General features: G+C 39.2%; 1 protein-coding gene across 3 annotated transcripts; it reads left to right on the top strand.

The window, feature by feature from the left end:
- LOC103361793 (procollagen-proline, 2-oxoglutarate 4-dioxygenase (proline 4-hydroxylase), alpha polypeptide 2) lies at window positions 1-27,604 on the top strand. Of its 3 annotated transcripts, XM_008287982.1 has the most exons (16): window positions 1-119; window positions 7,414-7,519; window positions 8,695-8,791; window positions 9,870-10,021; window positions 11,905-12,042; window positions 13,836-14,075; window positions 15,703-15,899; window positions 17,754-17,930; window positions 18,336-18,406; window positions 19,178-19,277; window positions 21,469-21,522; window positions 21,999-22,058; window positions 22,129-22,194; window positions 23,338-23,406; window positions 23,690-23,786; window positions 26,486-27,604. In XM_008287982.1, the coding sequence occupies exons 2-16, from the start codon at window positions 7,432-7,434 to the stop codon at window positions 26,554-26,556; spliced, it is 1,677 nt and encodes a 558-aa protein (XP_008286204.1). In that variant the 5' UTR covers window positions 1-119; window positions 7,414-7,431; the 3' UTR covers window positions 26,557-27,604. The 3 variants fall into 3 exon arrangements, with proteins under 3 accessions (XP_008286204.1, XP_008286205.1, XP_008286206.1); XM_008287983.1 differs by lacking the exon at window positions 21,999-22,058; XM_008287984.1 differs by lacking the exon at window positions 22,129-22,194.

The following is a 27,604-nucleotide window of genomic DNA, read 5'->3' as shown; positions in this document are numbered from 1 at the left end:
TCTGTACGTGGCAGCGTCTACAACCCCTCTCTGTACTATTCATAACCTCGGGGTGCCAAGTGGATTTGCGTCCACATACCGACGTGTGACGGTCCTGTGTAGACCCGGTGAGGATAAAGGTAAGCTGGCATTAAACACAACATCTGACCGGCGTACACACGAGGCCTTATTTACATCTGCGCTGAGCCGAGGATCTCGCGTGTCTCCCGAACATGCTGGGATGGTTGTCAGCAGCTCCGACAGGCTTCTGTTGTTGTTGTTACCGATTTATTTTCCACACCGGAAAGGTTTTAGCAGCAAAAAAAAGGCTACTCAACGACTTATTTCCCTGTGAAGTCTGTGTTTACTTCACGCCTGCTTGTTACATTGAAACGCGACACACAGCCAGGCGGGTGTTCAATGTTTCTCTGCGGAAACTTTTGAAAGTTTGCGCGAACTTGGTGACCGAGCATCTCAGACACTGCTGCTTTCACGTCTTTTATTTATTCTCACGTGCTTGAAAACGGCCAAGAGACAAGTTTTTAAATACATATTTGGCGTTGTAAACGCAATAGGTGTTCACATGTAGCCCACAGCTCGGGCTCCGGGACGCTCTCTGGACCTGGAAGAGCCCAAGTGTCGGGAATTTCTAGAAACAACTGTCTCGCGCTGACGTCAGTGGGACGGCCAGGACCCAGCTGGAGATGATGAGCAGCAGGTCAGGAGGAGGGAGCTCCATCCACAGCCAGCCTCAGTCAGCCTCAGTCAGCACTGTCTGCTGCTGCCTCCAGCTTCTACTTCACTGTCGTTCACCAAATCAGCTAAAATCAGCAGTTTTTTTAAAAACTGGAGCTGAAGTGATCCTGATATAAGGTGTGTCAACAGTTGCATTAATGGAGAATCTGGGGCAACAAACTTTCAAAATGTATAATTCTGATGATCATTTTCCAGAGTGATCTAAAAAGAAGGACTCAAAACTAATCAGAAAACAACCAAAGTATGTAGTTTACCATACTAATAGACCAAGAAAAACAAGTTATCAAAGTAGTTTGCTAAGTAGATGTACCTGGCCGACATAAATCAGACCTATGTCATGGTAAGATAGAACTAGAAATCGATTTGAGCTGAATGATTTTAGGAAAATATTTAATGGCATTTTTTTTCCTGACAGATATTGTGATATAGAGAGTAGAAGGCAAATAGACTTTTCTTTGTAGTTCTTGAATACATTTTAGCTCTTATCCAAGAAGCTTCTTGATGAGAGCTGAATGCCTTCAATACCCTGAAAAATGTGCCGGCTTGCTTCTACTGAAGCTCTTAGGGTTATCAAGACCTGGATGACTGAGAATCTACACAGACGATATGCAGTAGATTTTGTGGAATAGATAAAAAATGTGATGGAACATTACCACAGGAGATAGCATCGAAAGCGTGACTGCCACACAAGGAGGACGGCCTGAATTTGACACCGCAGTGCAAGCCCCGGGTCAGACACGTTGCATAATGCACATCCTAAATTGCAGCTTTTGCTGTTTGCTTATTGCGTTGTTTCAAAATGCAGTTTTTAATTGAAATCAATGAATTGTTTGGCCTTAGTATGTAGCCTCAGAATCCAACTCGGACTGCAATGAGTACTTCCATTATAAATTTACTATTTCCTCCATTTTTTTTTTGCTCTAGAAAATGTCAAAAAGCTGTGACACCTTTTAGCCCATCTCAGTGTCTTCAAATGTCGTGTTTTGTCTGACCAACGGTCTAAAACTCTAGAAATATTCAGTTCACTGTCACATCAGACAAAAAATGCAGCAGATCTTCAAATTAGAGAAGCTGGACCCACAAACTGATAACAATTAGTCATCAGATTAATTTTGTGAAGATTAGCTAGTAGTTTAATTGTTTTCCCTCTGAAGTTGAGTGAGTTCACAGCGGCTGCTCAACAGCCAGCTGCTTGTCGAGCTCAAAGGATAAGATAGTCGATAAAAAAGCTCCAAAACAAAAGCTCTTGGCTTTGTCCACCCTCGGTAAATGGCACATAATGTCTCTGAACATACAGCAGTGGTATAAAAGGATGCCCGCCAGGTAAATGATCCTCTATAGTGATTTATACATGGCACAATGGCAATAATTGGCTTTGGCAGCCATCGGAGTGTGTCTAAATGGAAGGCAGCGAATAGAGTGATGCCATGAATCTGTCAACAGTAATTAGGCTAAAAGGCAGGTGACGTGAACACTCAGAGATGATGCCTGGTTAGCTACAGCATGAAAATAGAACAGTCTTATTAGGTTACATGAAATACTGTAATAAAATCCCTCAGTATCTGTCTGCTGACCTCTATTTCTCCACATCTGCCTTCTTTTACTGAAGTAAACTGCAGCCACTGTCCTGGTTATATCTGTTTATCCAAACTACCGAAGCAGTGCAGTGTAGATGCCTGGCTGATTTACATGGATTACAGAATTTGTGTATTTTTTTGTTAAACATTTATGTGAGCGACAGCGTTTACATACCGCAAAAGGTTTTTGGAAGTGGATGGTGTTAGTGTGATCTTACACATTTAGAAAACCCTGTGTGTGTTTGTGTTCACGGCTATATGCAAGCTGGCTTGTGTAAACTAAAGCATGCAACGCTGCGTCTGTATGTTGTAGAGTCACACTCTGTAGCACCGTGCTGCATGTGAAAGACCTCTTCTACCAGGTGGAGATGAAACTATGTGGATTGCAACAGTTTGGCTGCAAAAAAAACATGGTTGACCCTCAAAGTATAACTGATTATATAACCTGTTTTCAGAAGTATGTCTGTTTTTTCCGCTTCAACTCTCATGTCATGAGAAGCACATGTGCATTGATTTTAAGCACATATGGGCAGCAGAGATCGTGCATTTAACTTTATTTGACCCTTTGCAAAGCTTTTTAACACTTTCCTTGGTGATATTTTAGTTTGCAGCGTTGGCTCAGCTTTTTTCGGCTTCAGTTGTTTCAGAGTAAAAAACAAAGTAGTATGTAAATGTCCTTTAGTCACTTGTTGTGATGCTTGGTGGAAGCGAAAGTCAAAGCAAATGTTTGTGCACTTGGTTTGTTTGTGCTTGCTGAGCTTAGAGGGAATCTGTGATCTTTACTGAAACTAAGGCCACGTGTAAAAAAAACAAAAATATAATCAAAGCTTAACTATTCTGCCTGTAAAGCCAGCAATCTTTAAAACCACATTAACAGTTTTTTAAAAAATTTGACACGAATCCAGTCTAATTGAGGAGCAAATACAATTCTCCCCCACAGTGTAATTTGAAATGCACAGAGCAGCAGCAATGACAAGTTTGAATCTGAATTTGTTTTCATTGCTGGAGGAGACATAAATCTTTTTCAGACTGGCAGCCAGGGATTGTCTGTGCATGTTCATGTCTGTTGATACTGTATGTGCACATACTGTACTGTATGTGGCATTTTATGTAACATACGTGAAGGGGGTTGGGTTGGGAAGGGATGCCACTCCCACTTACTGATTACCATCAGCCAGGAAAATATCTGTTCAGCATCAACTATTTTCTGGCGTTCAGCTGCCGTTCGTTGCTTACACAGATTGCTGATTTCGTGCTCCTGACTAGTTTTATCAGAATACTGGAATTTGGTCTCGTAATCTAGAAATAACACAAACTGCCACAGCGCCAGTGGTAGCGAGAACAGCCACCAGCCAGAGGGTTTCCAATCTAGAGTTTGACAGCTTTTTGACAACTTTTGCAAAGAGGCAAAGGGGTCAATCTGAAAGTTATGGCTTCTACACCTCTGTTAGTTTAAAAGTTCCATGTTTTGCTCTGAAAATCATTTAAGCTTTACAAGGAAATAGATGTTTGGCCTTCACATGCTCTTTCACTTCCCCCCCTGTTTTCCTCATTTTGAACTCTTTCTTCAATTTCATCCCTGCCATGTCCTGTAAATTTAATTCTAAAAAGCAAGTTTAGTTTCCACAACAAAAATTGGCTGAAGGTTTCAAAGAGCCTGAGGTCTTTTGCAACATTGTTGAAAATATAGCAACAGCTGTTTTGACAACTCTCTCCCTCCAACATCAGCCAAAGTGCTTTTTTGCTTTGGTGTTTCTCTTGTTTGCATTTCTTATGAAACTATCTGTAAAGAAGAAACGGATGAGCAAGATTACTTTTTTATCATTTTCAAGACTGTCCTCTTATCCAGACATGTGTACAACAGCTGTTCTTCTCTGCAGGTTTGTTGTCAAATGAGGGCCAGTAGAAAATTAGAACAAGATGGATACAGATGTTGAAAATTTTACTGTCGGGGAAGACGTTTGCTTCTAAGAAACTCCTGCTCCGTTGCAAACCTTGGATCCTGACTGCTTTGCCAGAGAGTGTGTGTCACACTGGTGTCTTATCTATCTCATGCAAAAGAGCGAAAGGCTGGGGGATCTCAACCCCAACAGAAATGAGCAGAGATTCTGTGGGCTGTGGCCATCATTGAGTCCAGACAAATTGAGCAATGGCAGAGCACAGCAGAGTAGCTGTACTCACTCATAAACTAATGAAGAAACAACAGAATATTGTTTTAAGAAACCTGCCAAACCAGAGCAGCATAAAGAGTAAAAGATCTTGATTTTTATTAAATTTTTTTGCTGACCTTCATTATTTTATTTTGAAGACAGGTTTAATAGAGTTCTGCATTAGTCAACAACCACCTGTCCATACCTGCCCTCTCAGCACCCAGCGTATCGTATCCTGTCTTGCCCCCTCCTCAGCGCTTTTCCCTACAATTTTCAGAAACACCAGGCAAGGGTCAGGACTCGGGAACATTTGGGCTGTAAATGCAACAGGCCTCTTTTCCAGGAATGTGACATGGGTGTTACAGCCTGCAACAACAGGCAAGACTCTGTTTGAGCTGAGCAATCGTACTGGCTGTAAATTACAAGGGGAGTGATTTGGTCATTTAATTTGTAGTTTCGGACCGTGGTAATGGTTATCTGGGCGAGCACCCATTAAACAACTTGTGGTACCACACTAGAAGCTAAATTAGTACCAGTAAGAGAAGGACGTGAGAGTTATTTATAAAGCTTTATGGTCACTGTCCATTAGGGGCAGAAGTTTCCCTTTATTCTAGTTCTGGAAAAAACTTAATTAAACAAATGGCGCTGTCACTTGCACACATTAAAGAACACAACTGACACACAAATGACATTATATTTAACCCACTTGTTGAGTTCAGTCAAGCCAGCTGACCACATGGACCACACAAGCATAAACACAACAGGCCTAATCTTTGTAATTATCATGCCAGTTGGTGGAAATGTATTCATTATGCGTAGCATAGACGAAGCTTGTTCCATGTTGTAGGTGTGTTTTCTACCTTGTAAGAATTCAATATATCCGTTCAGTGTCTTCAAGGAGGCGTGATCTTTGTCTTATGATCTTGTAATCTTTATTTCTACATCTGAGGAGTATGTTTGTCATATTATTCCCCACCTGCTCCCAACTCTCAACAACTTCTGCAGCTCCCCTACCTTGACATTATGCTGAGAATATTTATACGAGTGTTTTACCCCCCCAGCCAAAAAGTAGGATGTGATACGCGTTGCTCTGAATTTTAATCCAGTCTTACTCTGAGATGTTTGATATACAGGCCCTGACCTATATACTCGCACCCAGCGTGGTACATTCCAGCATAATAACTACGATTGTAAATGTTAAAAATAAATCGGCAGTAAATTTGTTTTTTCTTTTCACCAAGAGAATTCACAGTGACTTGATGGAAATGTTGAAGGCATTTCCCAGCCCCCTCTGCAGTGCTGGGTACCCATGGTAAATTCCCTCATGGCACGGTTGTCTGAGATGTTTGTCCCCTTAAAAGGATCCGTTTGTCACAAATAAGCCACCTTCCATTGTGTTGGTTTTACAAAGGACTGATAAAGTAATTGGCAAACGCATGTGGTGTTGGCTGTTAAACTCTTTTTTCCTTCAAGTGTGTGCACTGGCACTTTGTCCTGGAACTATATTGTGCATGTTATCTGATTTCAGATTGTGTTGGTGCCTTAGTGTCACTTTGGCTTAAGGCATCGACACAGTATTTTGGCAACAACGCAGAGTCGACTTGTATTTTGTTAGCAGGTGTCATGTTAGTGAGATGATTTCTTTTTCACCTGCAGCAGATTCCTCACTAAGGTATTACTACACTTTCAAGCAAGGTGCCAATTCCGTGCTTTAGATCCTCTGTTTCTCTAAGCCAATGATTACATAGTTGTGCAGACAGAAGCATGTGTGTGCGTGCGCCTGCATTGTGGAAGCATGGATGTGTGTGCGTGTGCGTGTTTTACACAGGCAATAGTAAGCAACTATTACTGAGAAGTTATGTGGCAAAGCAGAACTGGACAAAATCCAAAAGGAGAAAGTGGGGCAGAGTCACTTTTCACAAAGAAAGTTGTTCTCAGTGGGACTGGACTGTGAACAGAGAGTTTCTGCCATGGGATACATCATTATTTTGTCCTGCTTTTTTTCAGTTTCAGCCCTTTTGTTGGCTCTGTTGTAGCTGAAAGTCAACACGGCTCGAGTTTCTTTTGCCCTAGATAACAGTATTAGTCATACAGTGTGGCAACTTCTAACAAAAAAAAGTAATAAAAACTTAGAAACAATGGGTTGTCTGAACTGAAGCCGACTACCCAACTTTGTGTTTAGTTCACATTTGCTTGTAATGGTTTCTTTCATGCGTCAAATGTGCCTGAATTGTCTGTGACGGATGTTGTACTTGGATTGGGGTTTTGAAAGCGAGTTCCTTTGGTGCACACTCTGGTTTATTATTCTATTACAAAAGACACTGAGCTTTACTGGTCATGAACATTTTTCATTAGACATCTTGTGGCCATGTTGATCTCCAGAATACAATTATGACATGGAAAGCAAACTTTTATTGGGCTTACATGAACCAGATGGATGAGAAAAAGACATGTAGTATATGCCTCATACCTCACTACAAGATACAGAGTGTCATATTTAAAGAAATATACACTTCTTTTTCCACACCGTCTCTTTATTTTTCTTTCTTAATGACAGCTGGGCACAGGAGGCCGTGGTTACTCATTTATAGGAAACATGCTGGAAACTTAGAATATTGTTAGACAGTCAGCTAATTTAGTACGGAAACACAGAATCATTGTAAAAGCTGATGACTCAGACCAACTGCAAGTTAAGAATAAGAGGATCGAAATACTGTTTGTCAGCTTTTTGCAGTCATTGTGAAAGAAAAGCACAGCGTCAGTTATGGAGGACAAAGGATGAATATGGTTGCAAGATGTGTTAAAGAGGCTTTAGAGAGAAGCAGAACAATATGAGAATAATAAATGCTTTATCCCTAAATCTTTACTGACTGCAGGGTGTTTAATACAATTTGGAAAAATGTGTTCATTCTGAATTCTGTTGTGAAACCATGTGATTGTGTTTGTCATAGGTTATTGAAGGAGACAGAATGGGGAAGTTCCTGTTTTTCACCTCCTGGGTTCTGCTGTCCTGCTTCTGCTGCAGGACCATAAAGGGAGAAATCTTCACCTCCATCAGTAAGTTTGAATATCTTTCCTATTTGTGTGTTTGCTTTTGTGTCATGCTCCCTTATAGCCACCATGGCAAAAAGTAGTTAGAATTACATATGATCCACTAATGAGACTTCAATTGACTCATTATGCATTAGTGTCATTTTTGTTTTTTGTGTTACATTCAGTGTGAATCCTCTTCAAGTGCCCCAGAGCTCTGAACCCAGTGCTATTTCAGGAAAACATATGCATTTGCGTCTGATGGAACCACACCCACCAACTGGCAGTGTATCATTATTAAACTAATCCCTGCCCCTTCGGCCACAAAAATCACAACAAAAGCACAGCGATATGATCCTTGAACTGAACTGCACAGCGAGGATATTTAGTCGCTGAGGAATGCATGTCTGTGCTTGGCAATAAAAATGTTTTTAAACAGAGGATGTGGCCAGAAGGGCAGTAAAGTCTGAGTTTATTTTGTCCTGAATAACGTTAAAGGGAAGTAATTTTGGTCCGTTTGGTACTTTTTATTTATTTTTTTTTTTTTAAATGTGCACACTGCTCACATGGCCAGCATGGTTTCTGTAGAAGTGATTAATCCTTTGACCCCACTTTAAAAGAAATTATAAATTAGATCATTTAAAGGATGGCCATAAATTTTATTTTAGGTTTGTGCAGTTACCTTCCTTTGTTTAGTATTTTGGGAAAGGATTGCTGATTTACATAAACTCCAGTCACTTGAATTAAGTTGATTTAATGCACTTGGCAGGTCAGTTATGCGGGTTGCATGCACACACAATGAAAGTGTTTCATTATCCCTTTTCCCTGGCAACCCCTGTGAATTAATTATGGCTGAGCGTTTCCATGAAAATGTTTAGTAAGCACACAACACCCCAACCATCTCCTGAAATGGATAAACAGCCAACTTTAGCTTGCTGAGTAATTCTATACTATCAAAGCCCCACAGCTCGTGGCTGAGGATTTATTTTACCTCAGCCTAAGAAAAAAAGAGCGTTACCAGAAATAGATTTCCAAATCTTAAAAGCAAACCACAACAAATATGAAACAGGTAAAATGGGTAGGTTTCTCTCTCAGATACTAAATCTGCACATTATCTGAAACTGAAAGCAGTAATACAAGACAAAGTGATGATGACTTTATCTTTAGGGACTTATCTATAATAACTGTCTGTGTTTCTTCAGGCCAAATGACAGACCTGATCTACACAGAAAAGGAGTTGGTTCAGTCTCTGAGGGAGTACATCAAAGCAGAGGAGTCCAAGCTTACAGCTGTCAAAAGGTACATTCTGAGCCCAGCAACTTTAAAACAACCCAACTGTGAACCAAGTACCTTACATCAAGTACCACGGCAGTGTCCAAGTTTCAGGCACTCTCATTTTATTGGGGTGTATCAGTTCTGTGTCTTTGTTCTTGTTCTATTTCAGTAAATGTCAGAGAACAGTTTTGAACTTGTTGCTAGCATCACCTTCACACCCCGGGCACAGTCTGTTCTTACTGTTGCCCTCAGGAAAGAGGTACTGATCCATCCAGGCCCGCATATCCAGACTCACCAACATGTTCTACCCAAGTGCAATATGGGTACTCAACGCACGCTAATCTCCATAGTCTGAACTATTTATCATATATATTTATTATTTGTATTACACGAGATTATAGTATAATTATCTACAATTATGACATATTATTTATAATTAGATAATTATAAGTATAATTATGTATATTTCTCATATATCCACAGTGTTCTTACCTCACCCGTGCAATATATTTATTTTACCCTTTGGCTATTACCATGCTCATTCCAAACTGTATATACTTCCTACTGGCTCCTTTTGTAAATATATTTATATATTCTTATTTGTCTTTTTTATACTTGTACTTTGCACTACTGGAGTTGTCTTTTAATTTCGTTGAGCTCTGTGTATGATGACAATAAAAAGCATTCTATTCTACTCTGGCAATGTTTTGTGACTGCTACAGCTACTTTTCAAATTGTGATTGTGAGTTTGAATCCTAACACATTATAAAAGATTAGTATCACTAAAAAGTAAGTCGTCAACAGTCCACAGAAGTAATAAAATAGCTCAGACATGTCTCTGTTCCATCAACAATCCTCAGAGATTTGTTCATATTGATGGTTAGAATGGTGGACGTTTTCCTCAGTTTTTTTACTTTTACTTTACCATGTGAGTTATAATCTTTTTATGTCTTTATTGAACAGTATGTGGTTCACATAGTGTAAAGCAACTTAAGTATTTATTTTTTTCCAACACATTTTTACCGGACCTTTCCATATGTGTATCTATATACATAGCAGGTGTTTTTGCAGTTTTAGAAACACTTGTCTCTCTGTCTCTCAGCTGGGCCAAGAAACTCGATGCTCTGACCCGAGTGTCCACCTCTGACCCAGAGGGCTACCTGGCCCACCCAGTGAACGCCTACAAACTGATGAAGAGACTCAACACCGAGTGGTCTGAGCTGGAGAGCTTGGTGCTTCAGAACCCCTCTGATGGTGAGGAAATGACTGAAGAAGGAATAGTCGAGTGTGGCATGAGTTAGCTTTGCTTGGAGTGTAAATGTTTGCTGTGTGATTATGATATCACTCCAGCTTGTGTGCATGCTGTCTTCAGATAAGGATTTTGGTTTATTTGTGTAAAAATGCCTTCTGGAAGTATCTATGCGCCTGTATTTGTGTCGCATGCAGCCATCAGCCTGCTGTCTGATTGCTGCCTATGTGTCACATATCAGACAAAGTCGTACTAAAAAAACTTTAATTATGTTCATCCACACTAGTTCCACTTTCTCTCTGCATTAATTTGTAATATATTCAGAGATTTTGCTCAAGTTTGAACTATTTCTGTCACATCAGATATGTCCTTAGATCAGTTTATGCCGCCTTGGCCATATCTGCATCTGTTAGTCGTCACTGTTGCCTGTCCGATAACATTGAATGCATTTCTGCCTGGTCACATCATATAATATATCTGATGGGCAGCATTTATTACTTTTCTCTGTTGAGCTTCTGTCCACGTGAGCAGAGAGCGAGTGGCGAACGGCACAAAACTTAATCAAAAACCTGCAATCCAGTTGTGTGATTGGAGCTAATGCTGCAGAGTGGAAATTTCTGCTGAGCTACTCTGCTCCCCCAATGAACAAACGAAACCAGAGCCTGTCATGTTTTAGCTGCAGCTGTTCCTCATCTCTGCATATTTTGGCCACGTTCTCCCTTTCTGTGTGTGTGTGTGTTTGGACCTGGAAGTGCATGCGTGTTTGGACTTGGGTCCATATCTGTGTGAAGCAGATAAACTGAGCATGAGTTCGTCTTATGAATGGATCTGTGTACGTGGCCATTAGAGTGAGAATAGAGAGGCTGGATGTAAATTTAATAAACATAAGTTGATAGATGATGTACAGTTTTTTGAACTAGTTTATTGTGTAGTACTTTTTCCCTTTTCTCTCTTTATGCTTTGCACGCACAAATGCACTTATGCATTCACTTGTCATGAAAATAAAGCAAGTTAAAAGAGAGAAAGAGAGTGAGAGATTTTCTGAGGTGTTGGCAGAGAGCTGAAGCTTACAGGAGATTGTAATGTAATGTAATGGGAAAGGAAATGCTGCAAGTATTGAGCAATGGTCGTGTTGCTCATTGTTTGACAAATGTGTTAATAAGAATGGGTGAAAAAATGATGCAAAAATTGATAATATGTTAATGTTGGAATGTGTTCACGGTTTGTTAGTGGTAGCCCCAGTTCCCCACAAGTCTCTTTTTGCACCTTTAATGCATTTAAATTTAAATGAATTAAAATCACTGTCATGTATGTTTTACTATGCTTGAAACAGTGATGTCGTATCAGTCTTGCAACAAGTATAAATTGATCACCGACTATAAAACATTACATTATGTAAAAGTATCACAAATCAAGGACTTTAATGCTGATGCTCATGTTCTTGTGTTTTGTTTGGTTTTGTAAAGTACCCTTACTTAAAGGAGTCCTTTATATGTACAGCATGTGCTGTATTTAAACGGGGCCTTGCATGTTTAACAGGTTTGTCTGACTGTCCAGTTAAATAATGTCGTTCTTTGTGAGTGAGTGAGACAAAGGGAAAATGTTGGAGGCACTTTTTTGTGTTGATTTTGAATATTTTTACACAATTTGCTAATTGTAGAGTTGTCTGAGTATTTATTTTTGCATTTATTGTAATTAATTAGATGTGATTGAAGGAAGTTTTATGAGTGGGACTAAGTTGCTTTTTTTTTTTCCAGCTTTAGATTGCTAAGTTTTTTCAAAGTTGAGCATTAACATAGCTGATGTCATCTTTTGGTGAGCCAATAGTTTACTGACTTTCTTCATTATCATTACCATCCACTTTAATGCCTTTTTATATTCTGTCCAGGGTTTGTTTCCAACATGTCCGTACACAGACAGTACTTCCCAGATGAGGAAGATGAGACGGGTGCAGCCAAGGCGCTGATGCGTCTTCAGGACACGTACCAACTGGATTCTGAAGCCTTCTCCAGAGGAAAGCTGCCAGGTAACCAAGGAGTGTGCACTGATTGTGCAAAAATGCTTGAATTTGTTAAGACGGCTAGAGCAGTGTGTTTAACAACCCTCTAAAAAGAAAGGAAGGAGGCAAACTGCACCCACCCACAGTGAATTTGTACTGTTGTGTTTGTATGTGTTTTTACTTGTCTTTCAGTTCTCACTTGTTCAAGAGTTAAGCTTTAGTTTAAAGTGAAAGTTGCTGCTGCTTTTGGGTTGACTTAGCATTAACTCTAATGCTCTGGGACATGACTGAATGTGCAATTAACTTATTATGTGATTGGGCAACTCATGAAATGATGTGTAATGAGTTGTACATAGCAGTATACACTACTGCCTGCCCTGTGATCTTATTTTATATTACCAACAGGAGTTACCAAAGACAGAAATTCTCAAATTGTACACATACTTTAACTGGGTTTGAACTGCATTCCCATTCCAGTGGCATCTAGACACAAGTGGGACACAACACAGGTATTGACATGTGTTTACTTGTGCATACTTTTGCAGGTATGTGTCTCTGACCTGTTTAGTCAAGGCACAAGCCAGTTTGCATATGTGTGTCTGGCACAGTTGACTCTGCTTTTTGTGTTGAGCTACAGTCAAGTAACCTCAGTTGACCGTGTATCTCAACATGTCAACCCAAAACAACCGGAAACCAAAATATGATGGAAAAAAGGGACAAATTAGATGTTTACTAAGGACAAAACTGATTCACGTTTTGGACAATGCTCATTGCTACAAAAACTCTCTTTATTTCTTAAGCCAGTCAAAACAACTCTTAACAAGGCAGACGTGACTGATCTCATCAACTCCAAGAGAAACTATACAAGAGCAGCTGCATAATATGGATGATTAGCCTTAATTCACTTATATACTTAATGTATTAGTTTATGAAATTAATTCAGAGTATTCAAACGTTTGAGGCTCGACATCTCAAAAATACGGTATGCTCAGAAGGTGGAGCAGGATGTCTGTTAATCACAAGGGGATTAGTCACATCAGAGTCTTGGTGCCTGAATGGGTGAATGTAAGACAAGATGCAAAGCACTTGGGTAAAAGTGCAATATACATCAATTTACCAAACAGTTGCCAAGATGCATGAAATCCAGTGGTGCATTTTTAGATGAGTAAGAAAAATGAGTAATATTTACATTAATATATGGTTATATCTGCTTTTAGCTACTTTGTAATGTGTTAAAACCCATTTAATATACTGCATATTTGCTAAATGCTAAATAGATGGGCTCCAAGTGTTGCTGAACAATCTGTCACCCCACTGTATTTGTTTGGCTGTATTGATTATTGATTAAGACAAAAAAAGCCAGCAATGAATCTTCTTCTTCTCCTCCTTCTTCTTTTTTTTTTTTTTTTAAATCAAATGTTAGCTGCCTGGTATCCATCTTTGTAGTTACGTATTGCATTAATAGCCCAAAAATTGGGGTTCTTACATAAAATAATTTTCGGAATGTCCATGTAAAAACATTCATATTAGCTGGTATATCAATGTTAGATTTTTTTTTTTTGTCAAATACCAATGTTGGAAGGGGTTTAATCCAGTATTGGTCAGGCTGCAGATAGTAATGTTTTAAGGAAATTGATAAATTGTGTTTGCATATTCCATCCAACTTTTTATTCCTAACTCAAGATGTATTTTACTGAAATATAAAAATGATAAACACCAACATGTATTAAACTTATTTTCAAAACTGTAAAATGTTGTGTGTAATTAATATGTCATTAAATGATTTCTTGGTCGTTAAGTTTTGTTGAATCCCTCCCCAGGTATGCACTCCAACGCTGTTCTGACAGTGGACGACTGCTTCGACATGGGGAAGACGGCATATAACGATGCCGACTATTACCATGCTGTTCTCTGGATGCAGCAGTCCTTGAAGCAGCTGGACGGTGGAGAGGAAGCTGTGGTTTCCAAGGCAGAGATTTTGGATTACCTCAGCTACTCTGTTTACCAAATGGGCGACCTACCTCGAGCCATTGAACTGACACGGCGGCTGGTGGCTATTGGTAAGAGGCACAAGTGAAATCTTATGGACACCTGTACACTTACGCTCATTCATTTATTTCAGCTCAGGTCAGATACAGTATTTATCTCCTAACCGTAAACCGTGGGTCAAAGGGTTCACAGGTTCAGTCGGTCAACTTTTGAAAAACTAAAATAGCACCTTTGACACATGTTTGAGGACCACTGTTGAATTTTCCAGTTGTTTCCGATGACACATACAGACACCAGTTAGCCGACCACTACAACCGCAGTCCTCTGCTGTGATGTAATTGATGGGTTGTCTTCTTCCTTTTTCACTAATCACTACAGTCCACCCTCCTCTCTGGCTGCAGTGCCGTTCTGTGCTTGCCAGAGCAGGAGGGTGTTGTCGTTTCAAAGTAAGGGCTTGTGGTTTCAAACTGTTATTTTAGTCTCCACGTCAAGGCCTCTCTTGACAGCTCCAGGCCATCTTTTTAGAGCTGTGGTACGCTTGTTTTCAACTGAAATGAGCAGAGGAACCCTAGAGCAGAGGTAGCAGATGCAGACCTACTTTGCATCAAGTGCGACGAAAATAGCACAATGAACACTGAAAATGCACAAAGAGCAGCTCCTGCACACAGAAATGCCCCAGGACATTTACCCAGTAAACCTGTAACTGGTTGTTTTGCACAGGTACTGCAAAAACATTAAGATATGTGCTGATTAGTTTATAAGTATATCTTAGTTTATTAGTTATCTTTCGGCAGGCTGTTTTCTCATGTTTCCAGTCTTTATGCTACGCTAAATTTTCTCACTGTTTCTTGCACTTTTATTTTACAAAACATATTTCCCAAAGTGTTGAACCATTTCTTTAACTTAAATCACTATAGAAACACGTAGGCAGTACCACAAAGCATATCCCTAAACCAGTGGCGAATAAAAATGCACACACTCAGGCACAAACAGTATGAAAACTCATTAAGGGAACTGTACTGTAAACAGCAGACTAGATTAGACAAGGAAAAGCAAACAGGAAATGCAAGTAAGGGACTGACAGGAAGAGAAAATAAAATGTGGCTGTCCTATTTCCCACATTAATATCACTTTAGAAAGCACCAGTTAATTGAATCAAGATGTCAGTGTTTAGGGAGCTGTTATTTTAATGGACAATTAACTAACTCAACTCAAAACTGAAAACCAACTACATTTGTGTCAATGAATCAGTGTATGACAACCCTGCTTTAAAAGAGAACATTTAATCATTTGTACTGTTTATTGTGTCCCTGTCAACACAGCTCCTCAGTAAAATGACCCCCGGCATAGTATGGTACTGTAACTCTTTTCTTCAGAGGATTCAGTGTATTTCCTATAAACTCCACAAGAGGGCACACTAGTTCCATTATCCATCTTAATTCCGCCACTATTTCAAACACTTGCTAGATAACACAAGGGAGAGGCAAAGGATTGACAGTGGTGGAACATGTAAGCTAAAAATAGCATGGCCGCACTGTAAAATACCCCAATGTATGTAAAAGTCCTTCCTTAAAGTGTTGATTACAAGTACTCATCATGCAGAGTAGCAGTTGTAATACAGTATTTCAGCTCTACAGGCTATCAAGCTTCTCACCTGACGTTTGAGACACTAACCATCAACTCTTTTTATACTGACAGACTCATCCCACCAGAGGGCAGGAGGAAACCTCCGTTATTTTGAGAAGCTACTGTTCAAGCAGCTCCAGGAGTCAAACCAGTCCTACCAGCCTGCCTCTGAGGAGCCCATCCACTTGGGAACCTACAGTAGGCCTAAAGACCATCTCCCAGAGAGGGAGACCTATGAGGCTCTGTGCAGAGGAGAGGGGCTCCAAATGGTGAGACAGGAAGAAGATATAAGGGCACATTAACAGTGAGGCTGCATGTAACAATAAGACCTGTAGCAGAGACGCAGTCAAAAATAATATTATACTGATATTTTTTCATATACATCTGCAATGTGAACTTATTGTTAAACCAACAACAAAGTTTAAACTGAGCAAATATTTTTTGGGGATTAAATTGCATAATATGGATAAACATGCCTTATATTAGGGCTGCAAGGTGGCGCAGTGGTAGCACTGTTGCCTCGCAGCAAGAAGGTCACTGGTTCGCATTCCAGTGGGGGCACCGGGATCTTTCTGCGTGGAGTTTGCATGTTCTCCCCATGCAGCGTGGGTTCTCTCTGGGTTCTCCGGCTTCTTCCCACAAGTCCAAAAACATGTTGAGGTTAACTGGTGATTCTAAATTGTCCATAGGTGTGAATGTGAGTGTGCTTGGTTGTCTGTCTCTAAGTGTAGTCCTGTGATAGACTGGTGACCTGTCCAGGGTGTCCTCTGCCTTTGCCCTAAGTCAGCTGGGATAGACTCCAGCCCCCCGTGACCCTAGTGAGGATTAAGCGGTGTATAGATAATGGATGGATGGATGCCTTATATTAAAAAAGTAGAGCTGAAATAAAGGAAAAGTTGACTATAATCAATACATTACATGTTGGGCTGCTTTTCTGATGCTGCAATATTGCAAACTTGACTCGTTATCAAATTGAAATCGCAATTTGAAACAATGCAATTGGCAAATTGCAAAGTTTGCTATGCAGGTTAAAGATTGTGGAGCACATACGATCCAGGATTTAAAGTGTTCAGTCAGTGGTTTTACAAATTCTTCCTTTTGTTACAGTCACACTTGTGATGATGTCTCATATGGTAATGCTCTGTCACTTTTTTTTTTACATCGATTATGCAGTGAATATTTGACGCTTGACTAAAAAAATCATATCACTAGTCAAATCACAGTCGCAATATCTGAATAATTGCTATTAGACATTTTACCCAAATTGTTTCGCGCCAATACAAACCACGATTAGCCTGGGTTTGTGACAGTTAAACATTTATATGACTTAGGTAACTATATATTAGTAAACTGTCCTGTTAACAAGTGCCACAAAACTATAGAGGTGAAATATAACTATCTATACATGCAAAATATGTAATAACCTTTATGGCTGCACCATGTGTGCAGAAACCTATCGTAAGATTAGACTTTTTTTCAGCAGAAGGAAAACAAAAGAAATCAGATTCCAGTTCCTTCAATGGGAGTTTTGCACTATGTGGGCCATTTCTTGTGCCTATTGTGTTTATTGTAACAAGAAGTAGTTTTGTAGTAGTTTTCCTGTAACTCTCATGAAGGTCTGTTAAGTGTCTGATACACAATAACTATAACTTGAAAAGGTTTTTGGAAAGTTTTAAGTGTTAAGCAGCGACAGCAGGAATAGTGAGGTTTATATCTGCAGTAACTTCACACAGCTCTGATACTGAAAAAAATCAGTGAACAATAAAACAAGGCTGACATCTGAACATGCAATAAGAGGACACAGGACTGAATCTAAACTTTAAGCCACAGAGATTCAGGTTGAAGAAACAAAATTACAGAGAGCTTAAGACAAAACATTCTTCTGTAGTCTTCAGCACAGTTTAAGTACTACAAACAGGTGAAGAGCCTGGCATGGTTGACCTTGGTTGCTCTGCTTTTGAGGAGGACGGCAGCAGGACAGCACAGAACAGTGCTTCTTCCACCTGTTGCATGGCTGCATTGGATACACATGTCATCACATACTAGTTACATTAAAGTGAGTAATGAAATGAAATTGATCCAAAACGTTTATTACTCTCTTGTTGTTCTTAATATTTTACCAGAATGAAGCAAGGCGCAGCCGTTTGTTCTGCCGCTACCACGATGGTAGAAGGAACCCTCGTCTCCTGCTGAAGCCCCTAAAGGAAGAGGACGAGTGGGACAGCCCTCACATTGTGCGATACCTGAACATCCTGGCAGATGAGGAGATTGCAAAGATTAAAGAGCTGGCAAAACCCAGGGTGAGACAAGAAGCAATTATTAAATGAAATCTCAAAAAGTGCAGTGACACCTGATAGGTACTGTATAGATGCAATCACAGCATTGTCATTGCTGATTATCCCGTCAAAGGGACACCATGAGCCCAACACAACAACAAATTTAGTTATCCGAGGTTAAATGCAACCAACCAATGCAAAGAAAAATATCTTTTGCCCCCAAACTTATTGCTCATGCAGAAAAAGTGCAGTTTCCTTTTGTCAGAAGCATATTCAGATTAAATTGTGAACAGTAATCATTCTTGAATCCAAAATGTACAAAAGTTGGCATAGAATGGTAAAATGTAGATATATTTTGATGTACATAAATTGGTGAACTCTGATGTGTAATGTACTTGTTAATACCTGTTATTATCACTATTTTCTCAGCTTGCCAGAGCTACTGTCCGTGACCCCAAAACAGGTGTGTTGACCACAGCCAACTACAGAGTGTCAAAAAGGTAACTCGTTGTTTGGGTTTACTCTTGTGGATTTTAGTCTTCAATGCATCATTATAAGTCAGTATTAACAGTTTTTGTTATTCACTGGTAATTCCCTTTGCAGTGTAGTTCATTGCATTACTTTTGCGATTCTTTTGAATGACTCTGGAGTCCTGCCTTTTCCACTAACTGTCACTTGCCACAAGGATACCAATTTCACTGTCAACTGTAGTGAGACTTTGTGAAAGTGTAATTGATTCACATAATACACATGCCCCTGGTAAATGCACTATGTTGTGATGATGGGGCATTGACTACAGTCAGCAAAATGCATGTTGAATCAGGTGAAAAGCAGAACTGGTGGGTTGGTTGCTGCTGATGGCAACAGATTTCTGGCAAGAAAGGAGTCATGAAAAATGATTTAAAAAAGACTACTAAAGCTAATTTTTGATGAGGAGCAGGTGAGGAATAGAAGAAAGTCCAGATCTCTCTGGTTTTCACCCAGAGCCCTAAGCACTGAACACTTAAAGCCTTCACTTGAAGTAGAATATTTGTTACTTGTAGCAAAAGAAAGCCAAGTTCAAGTGCTGCTTTGAAAAGAATAATTCTCGAGGTCAAGTCCTGTCATCGACTTTACTGGTTGGTTGGTTGAATAAACAAGGTGATAAGAAATCAAGATGATTTATTTCAAGCCTTGTTTTCAGGACTTAGAAATCACTAAGTTGGATATTTGTAGTGCTTTAAGGGTTTAAATGTGCATCAATGTGCTCATATTTGTGTGTTATTCTTCAGCGCATGGTTGGAGGCCGAGGACGACCCTGTAATTGCTAGAGTCAATCAGAGAATAGAAGACATCACTGGCCTCACAGTAGACACAGCTGAGTTACTGCAGGTAATGTTCTTTCTTCTACAGAATTACGTGAATTACTACGTTCTTACAAAACAAGACATTTTAGGACGTCAGCTTGGACACTGGTTTTTCACCATTTTCTGACATAAGCAACTAATTAATCAATTGAGAAAATAATTAAACAGATTAATTGACAAAATAATCATTAGTTGTCGCTAGTTATTACTTACGACCTCCTTGACCAGTTAGTTTGACAAGCTGGACAATGAACTGGACAGTCTCCTGGTTCTATCCTTTTGCGAACATGTACAAGTTTCTTTTACTCAAATTTCTCGTCTTGAAGTCTCTTAACCAGTTAATTTAGCATTAATTTAACTTGGCATAGAAGGTCAACACACAGTAATAGTAGTACTCAGACAGAAGTGTTTACGTTTTTTTACCTGTTACCCGTAAACTGCTTCCACTGTGGTAACGGCATAATTCTCCAGAAGCTTTGAAAATGGTCAAACTGTATGTCTGCTTATCATTTACAGTCTGTTCCATCAGCCTGTGGGCTCACTCTGCAGGCTCACCTTTAACCTCAGAAAGAACCAGTATGAATAAATAAATGTCAAGACAGAGAGTCTGACTCTGAACTGCTAAACTGAACACACTAAAGCAAACAGACTATTGCATGTGCAGTTAACTTTTCTTTTTAAATGCACTTTGAGCTGTATTTAAACACTGAATGAACAAACAACTATTTAAATGTTTCTGAAACTATTTCTTGCTGTTACTATTCACTTATTGATTCCTGCCTATAAATGTGTATTTATACTGAGCTGCCTCCCCTCATGTAGTCTTCTGGCCATGGATCTTTTCCCTGAGGTTTTTGATGTTTTCTCTCTTGGTTTGAAACTTTCTTGGGATGTGTAGGATTTCTGACTCACGGGCCAACTTCTTTGCTCTGGCAAGCTTCGACTAAGTAGAACATTTTGTGATGCATGATGGTCACATGTTGCTCAGTAGGACGTCTCGGTTGACCTATAAGTTGGAAATTCTACACCTCCCCAAAAAAATACCAAGCCAAGAAAGAAAACATTCAGAAGCTCATAAAAGTCAACTTTACATGAGGACATGTACTGTTTAGCAGGGGAATGTTTAGCCCGGCCTAAAGATTCATAGATGAGAATAAATAAGGTAATAATAAACATAACACATGTTTTTCTTGAGGGATAAACAGTTTGATGATCAAGTGTGGCCTATTTCCTTAATATTTCATGGCAAGTTGTGGAAATAAAAAGGTCTCGATTAGATTCCCAGTAATGACTTTACATTTTGTAGTTTTACTGATGTTACTGCAAGGGAAGGAGGTCATCATTAGACTGGGAGGAAAAAACCTGAACTTTGAGAGACAGCAGAAACTTTTGGAGTGGTCATATGAACAATTTGGTACATTCTTTAAAGTAAGCAATGCCCTGTCAAGTCCAGCAGCACCAAACCAAAAGCCCACAACTACTGTGGTGCATGATTCAAACCACTGGCAACATCCAAGAACAGAAAAGCCAGATTGGAGTTTGTTTAAAAACATCTATGAGAGCCTGCCCAGTTCTGGTACAAAATTCTTTGGACAGAAACTACAGTTAACTTAAATTATAAAAAGAACGAAGTACGACGAAGGAAAATAACTCCGAATCCACAGCAGACCCCATCACCCGTCAGACATGGAGGGGTGTTGGCATAGGCATAATTGATTGTGTGACAATTGATAGAAGTAGCAGGATGAATTATGAAGTGTGTAAAGCTCTACTTTCTACTCACATTCAGTCAAATTCTGCAAAACCTCAACAACAGCCTGATCAGAGACCATGTCACAGTCACTCACAAAACTCTACACATTTGTTAACAGTTTTCACTGGAACAGCTGTTATCTGTCAAAGAAGTACTCCCTATTTATGTTCATAAATGAGCTCCAGATTGAAGAAATATATGAAAGTCTGTATTTAAAGGCACCCAGTATGACAGGATTGGTAGGACTGTGCGGTAGAAAAACAGATGTACAATACAATGATTATGAGCTAGATGAAAATTAATTGTTCTGCCAACATTGGATACTTTCTGAATGCATTTGTGGTTTTAGGTTATGGTTTGTTTGCACGAGTTATATCATACAACAAACAGTATAGTGTCCAGTGAACAGAAGGGCTGATTCATAACCTCTTCCTGTGAATCACATTTGTCAATGACTGACCAGGTTGCAAACTATGGAGTTGGAGGACAGTATGAGCCACATTACGACTTCTCGAGGGTGAGTTCACTTTCTGGGTGAAAGTTTATGTATTTTCAGTGATTTTTTTACTTAACATCTTCTTCTAAAAGTTTCTTTAAGTATGCCTGACCATTGCTGTGGACTTCAAAGTAATGTTTTCTCAATGTATTATACCTGGCAATCATCCATGAATATCATGTTATCTCAAGCTTTATGTGCTTTGTCTGTGCAGCTGCAATTTTAATGCAAAGAGGGCCATTGCAAGGAATTATATTTTGTTATTCTAGTACTCTGAGAAAAAAATGTACAAATAATGAAAATGATACATTTTTCTTGTTGTATTTTCATGTGCATTATATAATTTTAAGTATACAGTTTGAAGCTGCTTTAACACTATTAAAATGAGTACTTTTGACAGATGACAGTTTGATTTGAGTGCAGTTTGTGCCCTTTGTGGCGGACTCCTAGTGTGAGTCTTTTTGGTGATGGGTTAAACTTATAAACATCTGTTGCAGCGTCCTTTTGACAGCAACCTCAAGGTCGATGGAAATAGACTTGCTACCTTCCTAAACTACGTAAGTAACGCGTGCGCGGGTGTGCAGTTTGCTGATCACGTATTTTCACTCTTAAATTTTATCTTTGTAGAAAGATGAGCCTGATGCTTTCAAAAGATTAGGCACTGGAAATCGTGTGGCAACTTTTTTAAACTACGTAAGTACGTGCATCCAGTCGCCGTTGATTGAAGGCCGGTGGTGGCAGTCGCCTGAAATCTACTCTCCATCCTTTCGTTTCGCTTCACGGGCATAAGCATAAGCTCTGGTTCAATCTTGGACTTGGATTGATTGACCTTCGTAGAACTGGCCTGTAGTGTGGCACTAATTGACCCCTCTGTGTGGCATTACAGTTCTATAGTTGAAAATGTAGGACAAGAGGCTGAGAAACCTTTGTCAATAAATGTGTAAAAATACAGGTTGTCTGTCAATCAGTTCCAGTGCATATTGTGGAGAGTTTTGTTGGCCATTCCCCATTAACATGCTAGTAAAGAAGCCACTTTTTACTTTGCCCTTGCTAACACTGAGCTGTACGAAATAAAAAATGAGAAAATGAGAAAAGATTTTGTTTGGAGTTTGGAGTTTTAGCAATTAATATACTATTTAACTTGAAATATAGTGTGGTTTTGTTTCAAAAATAGTGAATTTAAAACTTCTAATAAAGAAGCTGAAGTTGATTATAAGATATGGACATGGTCAAACAGTATATTAGGACAGCATACAATTAAGCCTTTGTTTTCTGAAAGCAAATTATGGCTAACTAGCTGAAAATAATACAAAATTATTTAATGCAGTTAGTCCACCTATTAAACCATTACAGAAAGAATTTAGAATAAAGTATAATATTGAAAACTGTTCCAAAATGGCTCAGATGCATGAAACATGCATGTATCATAAGGACGACACCTCCCAAAGTAAACCGCCACTCAGAACCAAGTCGTATATGAATTATAGAGAATTTGTGTAACATCATGTGACATAAAGCAATTTGAGTAACAAGTAATCCTAAGTAACATAAAATAATTACATTTTGATATTACAGAATATGATGATATGATACCACTCTTCAAATGAGCAAATACAGAATTTGTACATGTGAAATGACATATAAAAACTTGGTCATGTTAATCATACCAGATGCATCTTTCGGTGTGTTGAAATTTTATATTTTCTAAATTGAAACAGCGGTATATTTGGTTAAGCTGCAGACAGACATAAGGGAGTTTTTCTCAGCATAATTGAGTGCCTTTGTGCATTCGACAACAGAGACAGAGTTTCCAACCAGGTTGTTGTCTTTTGTCAGATGAGTGATGTTGAGGCGGGAGGTGCCACAGTCTTCCCTGACTTTGGAGCTGCAATCTGGCCTCGAAAGGTAACAAAAATAACAGGATGCATGTTTTTCAGTTGTACACATGAGCGAAGATGTAATATTGTGCAATGTATACCAATTTCCCAAAGGCAACCCAAAAGATCACTTGATAAACAGATGTATCAGTAAATCGCTGCAACAGACATCTCAGCATGAAGCTCTATGTGCTCCAAGTGCTCTTTAAACCAACATGTGTCTCAGCGTCTGTTGGATCTTTATGTTTCGACTTTCTCATGCACACTGGGTGTTAACGTCATGTTTTTTCCTGGTTATCTCTTCTTCACAGGGGACAGCAGTCTTCTGGTACAATTTGTTCAAGAGCGGGGAGGGAGACTACAGGACCAGACATGCAGCCTGTCCTGTCCTAGTAGGAAGTAAATGGGGTGAGTCAAAGTTCAGACTTATCACACGCAATTAAAATATATTAAAGGTTCCATCTCAGGAGGAGTCTGCCACGCTTATTCACCCGTTAGAGCTGCTTCTGCTAACTCGAAAATGTCTCAGCCACAAGCAATTCCCGACACATGAACTCAAGAGTCTTCCTGCACTCCCAGCACCTGGGGCACTAACAGATCAGTGGATTACTTTTATTTTTGATGTCTCCACAACAATAGGGCAATCCTCAGTGTTAGCTTGTTGCGTTACCATTAGCTTTGATCGTATGCCCACCAGGTCAGGGCAATGTGGAAACTGTAACGCTGAGGAACAATTGGAAATAGTGGAAACTTTAAGATCAATTTGAAACAAATGAACACGCACAATGTGGGTTACTGTGTTTTCATGTTGTCATCTGTGTTTCATTGCAATGTAAACTGAGCCGGTGTGGGCCCTCTACATTTGTTTGCTTCTCTCTTGCCCACTATGCTCACATATACTGTGAATTTAGCTATGTTTACATGTGAAGTGCAAAAGCCTTCTTCCAAAATGGGGCACAGTATGGAGGCTTTAAAGAGGGGTGGAAAATTTTGACTTTTCTAGTTAAGAAAAATTCTAGTTATTGCTGAATATTAACAAATGTGAAGTCACAGAAAGTAGTTTTCCAGATGAGTGGAAATAATTACCCTTTTCATTGGCATTTAGGAAAATTGTGTTTGTTGCTACGTCATTGTCATGTTTCTTCACTTATGAATACTTTTTTTTTTTAAGCTGTACTGGAACTCATCATCCGATTAGAACTTCAAAAATAAATGTAGTTGTTTATTAATTTGTGTTTAAGTTGTAAAATTTGGATACATGTGCAGTTGATTTACAGGAAAATTATGAACTCGGGACAACAGAAGCCCTGTGTAAGATTTTAGGCAAATAGTTAAGACTAAATCAAGGAAGTCTGCAAGTCACAGCGACTGAATCATGGGAAAAGTGTTGTGACCAGTGTCGCGTGTTCAAACCAAAAGTTTGTCTACACTCAGTTCTGGTAGCTCAGACACATTCTGTTTGCGTCTCAAACAATTAGAATATCAGGACTTTTTTCTTTCTTTCATAATGTCATTCAAAAATGTAAAGTTGTATCTATTCTATAGTCATTAAAGTGAAATGATAAATGCCTTTTTTGTTTTGATTTTTGATAATTATGGCTCATAGGAAATCAGAAATCCAATATCTAAAATTGAAAGAATACTAGGATTGGTCAGATAAAGGATATACAATACAGAAATGTCCAACTTTGAAAAGTTTGTTCATTTAAACACTTGATACTTGGTTGGTGCTCTTTACCACAAATTACTGCATCATTGCGGTGTGGCATGGAGGTGAGCCGCCTGCTGAGGTGTTTGTTGAAGCCCAGGTCGCTTTGATAGCAGCCTTCAGCTCGTCTTTGGGGCAGGTGGTCAACAATTTCCCTGAGGTACCCTACCAAAGGGATCAATAAAGTTCTATTTAAATCTAAATCTAGGTGTTTCTTATCTTCCTCTTCACAGTACCCCATACGGGCTTTAATGGGGTTCAGGTCAGGTGAGTTGGCTGGCCAGTCAAGCGCAGTCGTATCATGGTCAGCACACCATTTGCTGCTAGGTTGTGCTAGAAAAGGACATCCGCATCTCCACTAAGCTTGTCAGCAGATGGAAGCATGAAGCGCTCTAAAATCTTCTGGTAGATGCTGCATTGGCTTTGGATGTGATTAAACACAGTGGACCAGCGCCAGCAGACGTCATGACACCCCAAATCATCACACACTGCAGAAACACTGGACTTCAAACCCTTTTATTTCTGCTCCCCTCCACTCTTCAGCCAGACTCTGGGACCTTGATTTCCAAATGAAAAGCAACATTTACTTTTATCTGAAAAGACAACTTTTTACCACTCAGCGCCAGTCCAGTTATTTTTCTCCTCAGATAAGTAAGATGCTTCTGATGTTGTTTCTGGTTCAGGAGTGGTTTGATATTATGATTGAGACACCTGTAACTCCTTTCCTGTGGACAGCTGTGCTTGGTGGCTCTTCATGCACTGATACCAGTTCACTGCTTGTGAAGCTCTCTGTTGTTTTGGAATCTTGAGAATCCTTTGAGGGCCACGGTCCTCCCTGCTACTTGTGTTGCGGTTGCTACGTCACTTTGTTCTTCCAGTGAACTTTACAATAATCTAATACACCATTCTGCAAACAGGTTGCATTTTAATAAATGACCTTCTGTGGACTACCCTCCACAACTACCCTCCGACGATTGTTATCTGGACAACTTTCAGTCAGCAGTTTTCCCCATGCTTGTGGTTGCGTGTACTAAACTAGACCAAGAGACACGCAGTATTTGTGCAGTTCTACTCACAATAAACTATTCAAATATTTTGAGATTTTTTAAAAAACTGTAAGCCATAATTATCTAAATTAAAATAGAGACATGGTTGAGATATTTCACTTTAGATGTAATTTTTACTGATGGAAAATGTTTAATATTCTATTTGTTTAAGATGTGCTGGGTTGAGGTAGGATCTTTGTGTTTCAGGTTGTATCAGAAGCAATTAAAGCCTTTCGATATTTTATCTAACAGAAGGATTCCTCCAGTACAGTTTAGTGTACGTAATCATTTATAGGTGTCTTGATATCTGATTCTATATCTTTCTTTTGTTTGTTTGTTTGTTTTTATGTCAGTGTCAAACAAGTGGATTCACGAGCGAGGACAAGAATTCAGGAGGCCCTGTGGCTTGACAGAAGTGGACTGAAGTTTACCGCACATCTATGCAACATATGAACACATTCACATACACACACACATCCTTCGTAGTGCCTTAATTCTGGCAACTCAGACACATTGTGCATCACTTACGTAAGTGTTCTCTCCTTCAACTTGTCTGCATGATTAACAAAAGGTTCACCAAGGAAGATAGATGCCACCGGTGTGTGGGATCTAACAGCAAACTGTCTTTTCTTCTCTTCACTTAAGGATGTAGAGCTCTGTACTCCTTCACACAGCGTCACACTACCCCCGCTTGAACGAAATAAACGGAAACATGACTTATAAATAAAGTTAATGAATTTAGATAAGCAACAGCACTGCTATTCTTGGTTTTCCAATAGTACAAAAGTAGATTTGTATGAGTCCACTGCCAAACTTTTTCACAAAATGTTCTGTGTTTTGGCTCTCATGTGAACAGTGTGTTTAATTGCTTTTACAACTTTAAACAAATCACCAGCATTAGTTGTATTACAGAGAACCCATAAGTAATTTAGGTTGTTCCGCATTAATTCTGTTTCATTTTCAAATTTCTTAACAAACTAAAATGTAATTTTCATACTCTACACATCTGAATACGAAGCAACAACTGTGCGAAGAAAAAAACTTGCGCTAGTCTTTGATAAATAATGAAATGACTGTTGTTGGTGATGTGATCGTGGACACAACTGTTGATTTTGCACTGCATTACAAATATCTGACAGATCCCACCTGTTACCTCTGCAACACAATCTGAGAAAAAGCCTCTCTGTGTTGGTCATTTTAAATAAAAATGGAAGGCTTTAATGAAAAATTACAGGGGAAAAAATCAAGTGAAATTTACTGCTATACCTTCATTCATAATGTCATTTCATTCTTTATCATTTGCACCAAAAAGTGTCTCATTCCCTTTCAAATTCGACAGAGAAGTACCTTTCCTCCAAATCATGTCCATTATGTGTTTATTTATATAGTGTTTAAATTATTACACTGTTGTTACATTGTATCCTCTTTCTACAAGATGGCAAACAAGAAAGTCAATAAACGGTGTCTTTTAT

The sequence above is a fragment of the Stegastes partitus genome, unplaced genomic scaffold, assembly GCF_000690725.1.
Source record: "Stegastes partitus isolate 25-593 unplaced genomic scaffold, Stegastes_partitus-1.0.2 Scaffold534, whole genome shotgun sequence".
NCBI classification, from domain to species: domain Eukaryota; kingdom Metazoa; phylum Chordata; class Actinopteri; family Pomacentridae; genus Stegastes; species Stegastes partitus.
The sequence above is the reverse complement of the archived record's forward strand: the minus strand, read 5'-3'. Positions and strand labels throughout refer to the sequence as shown.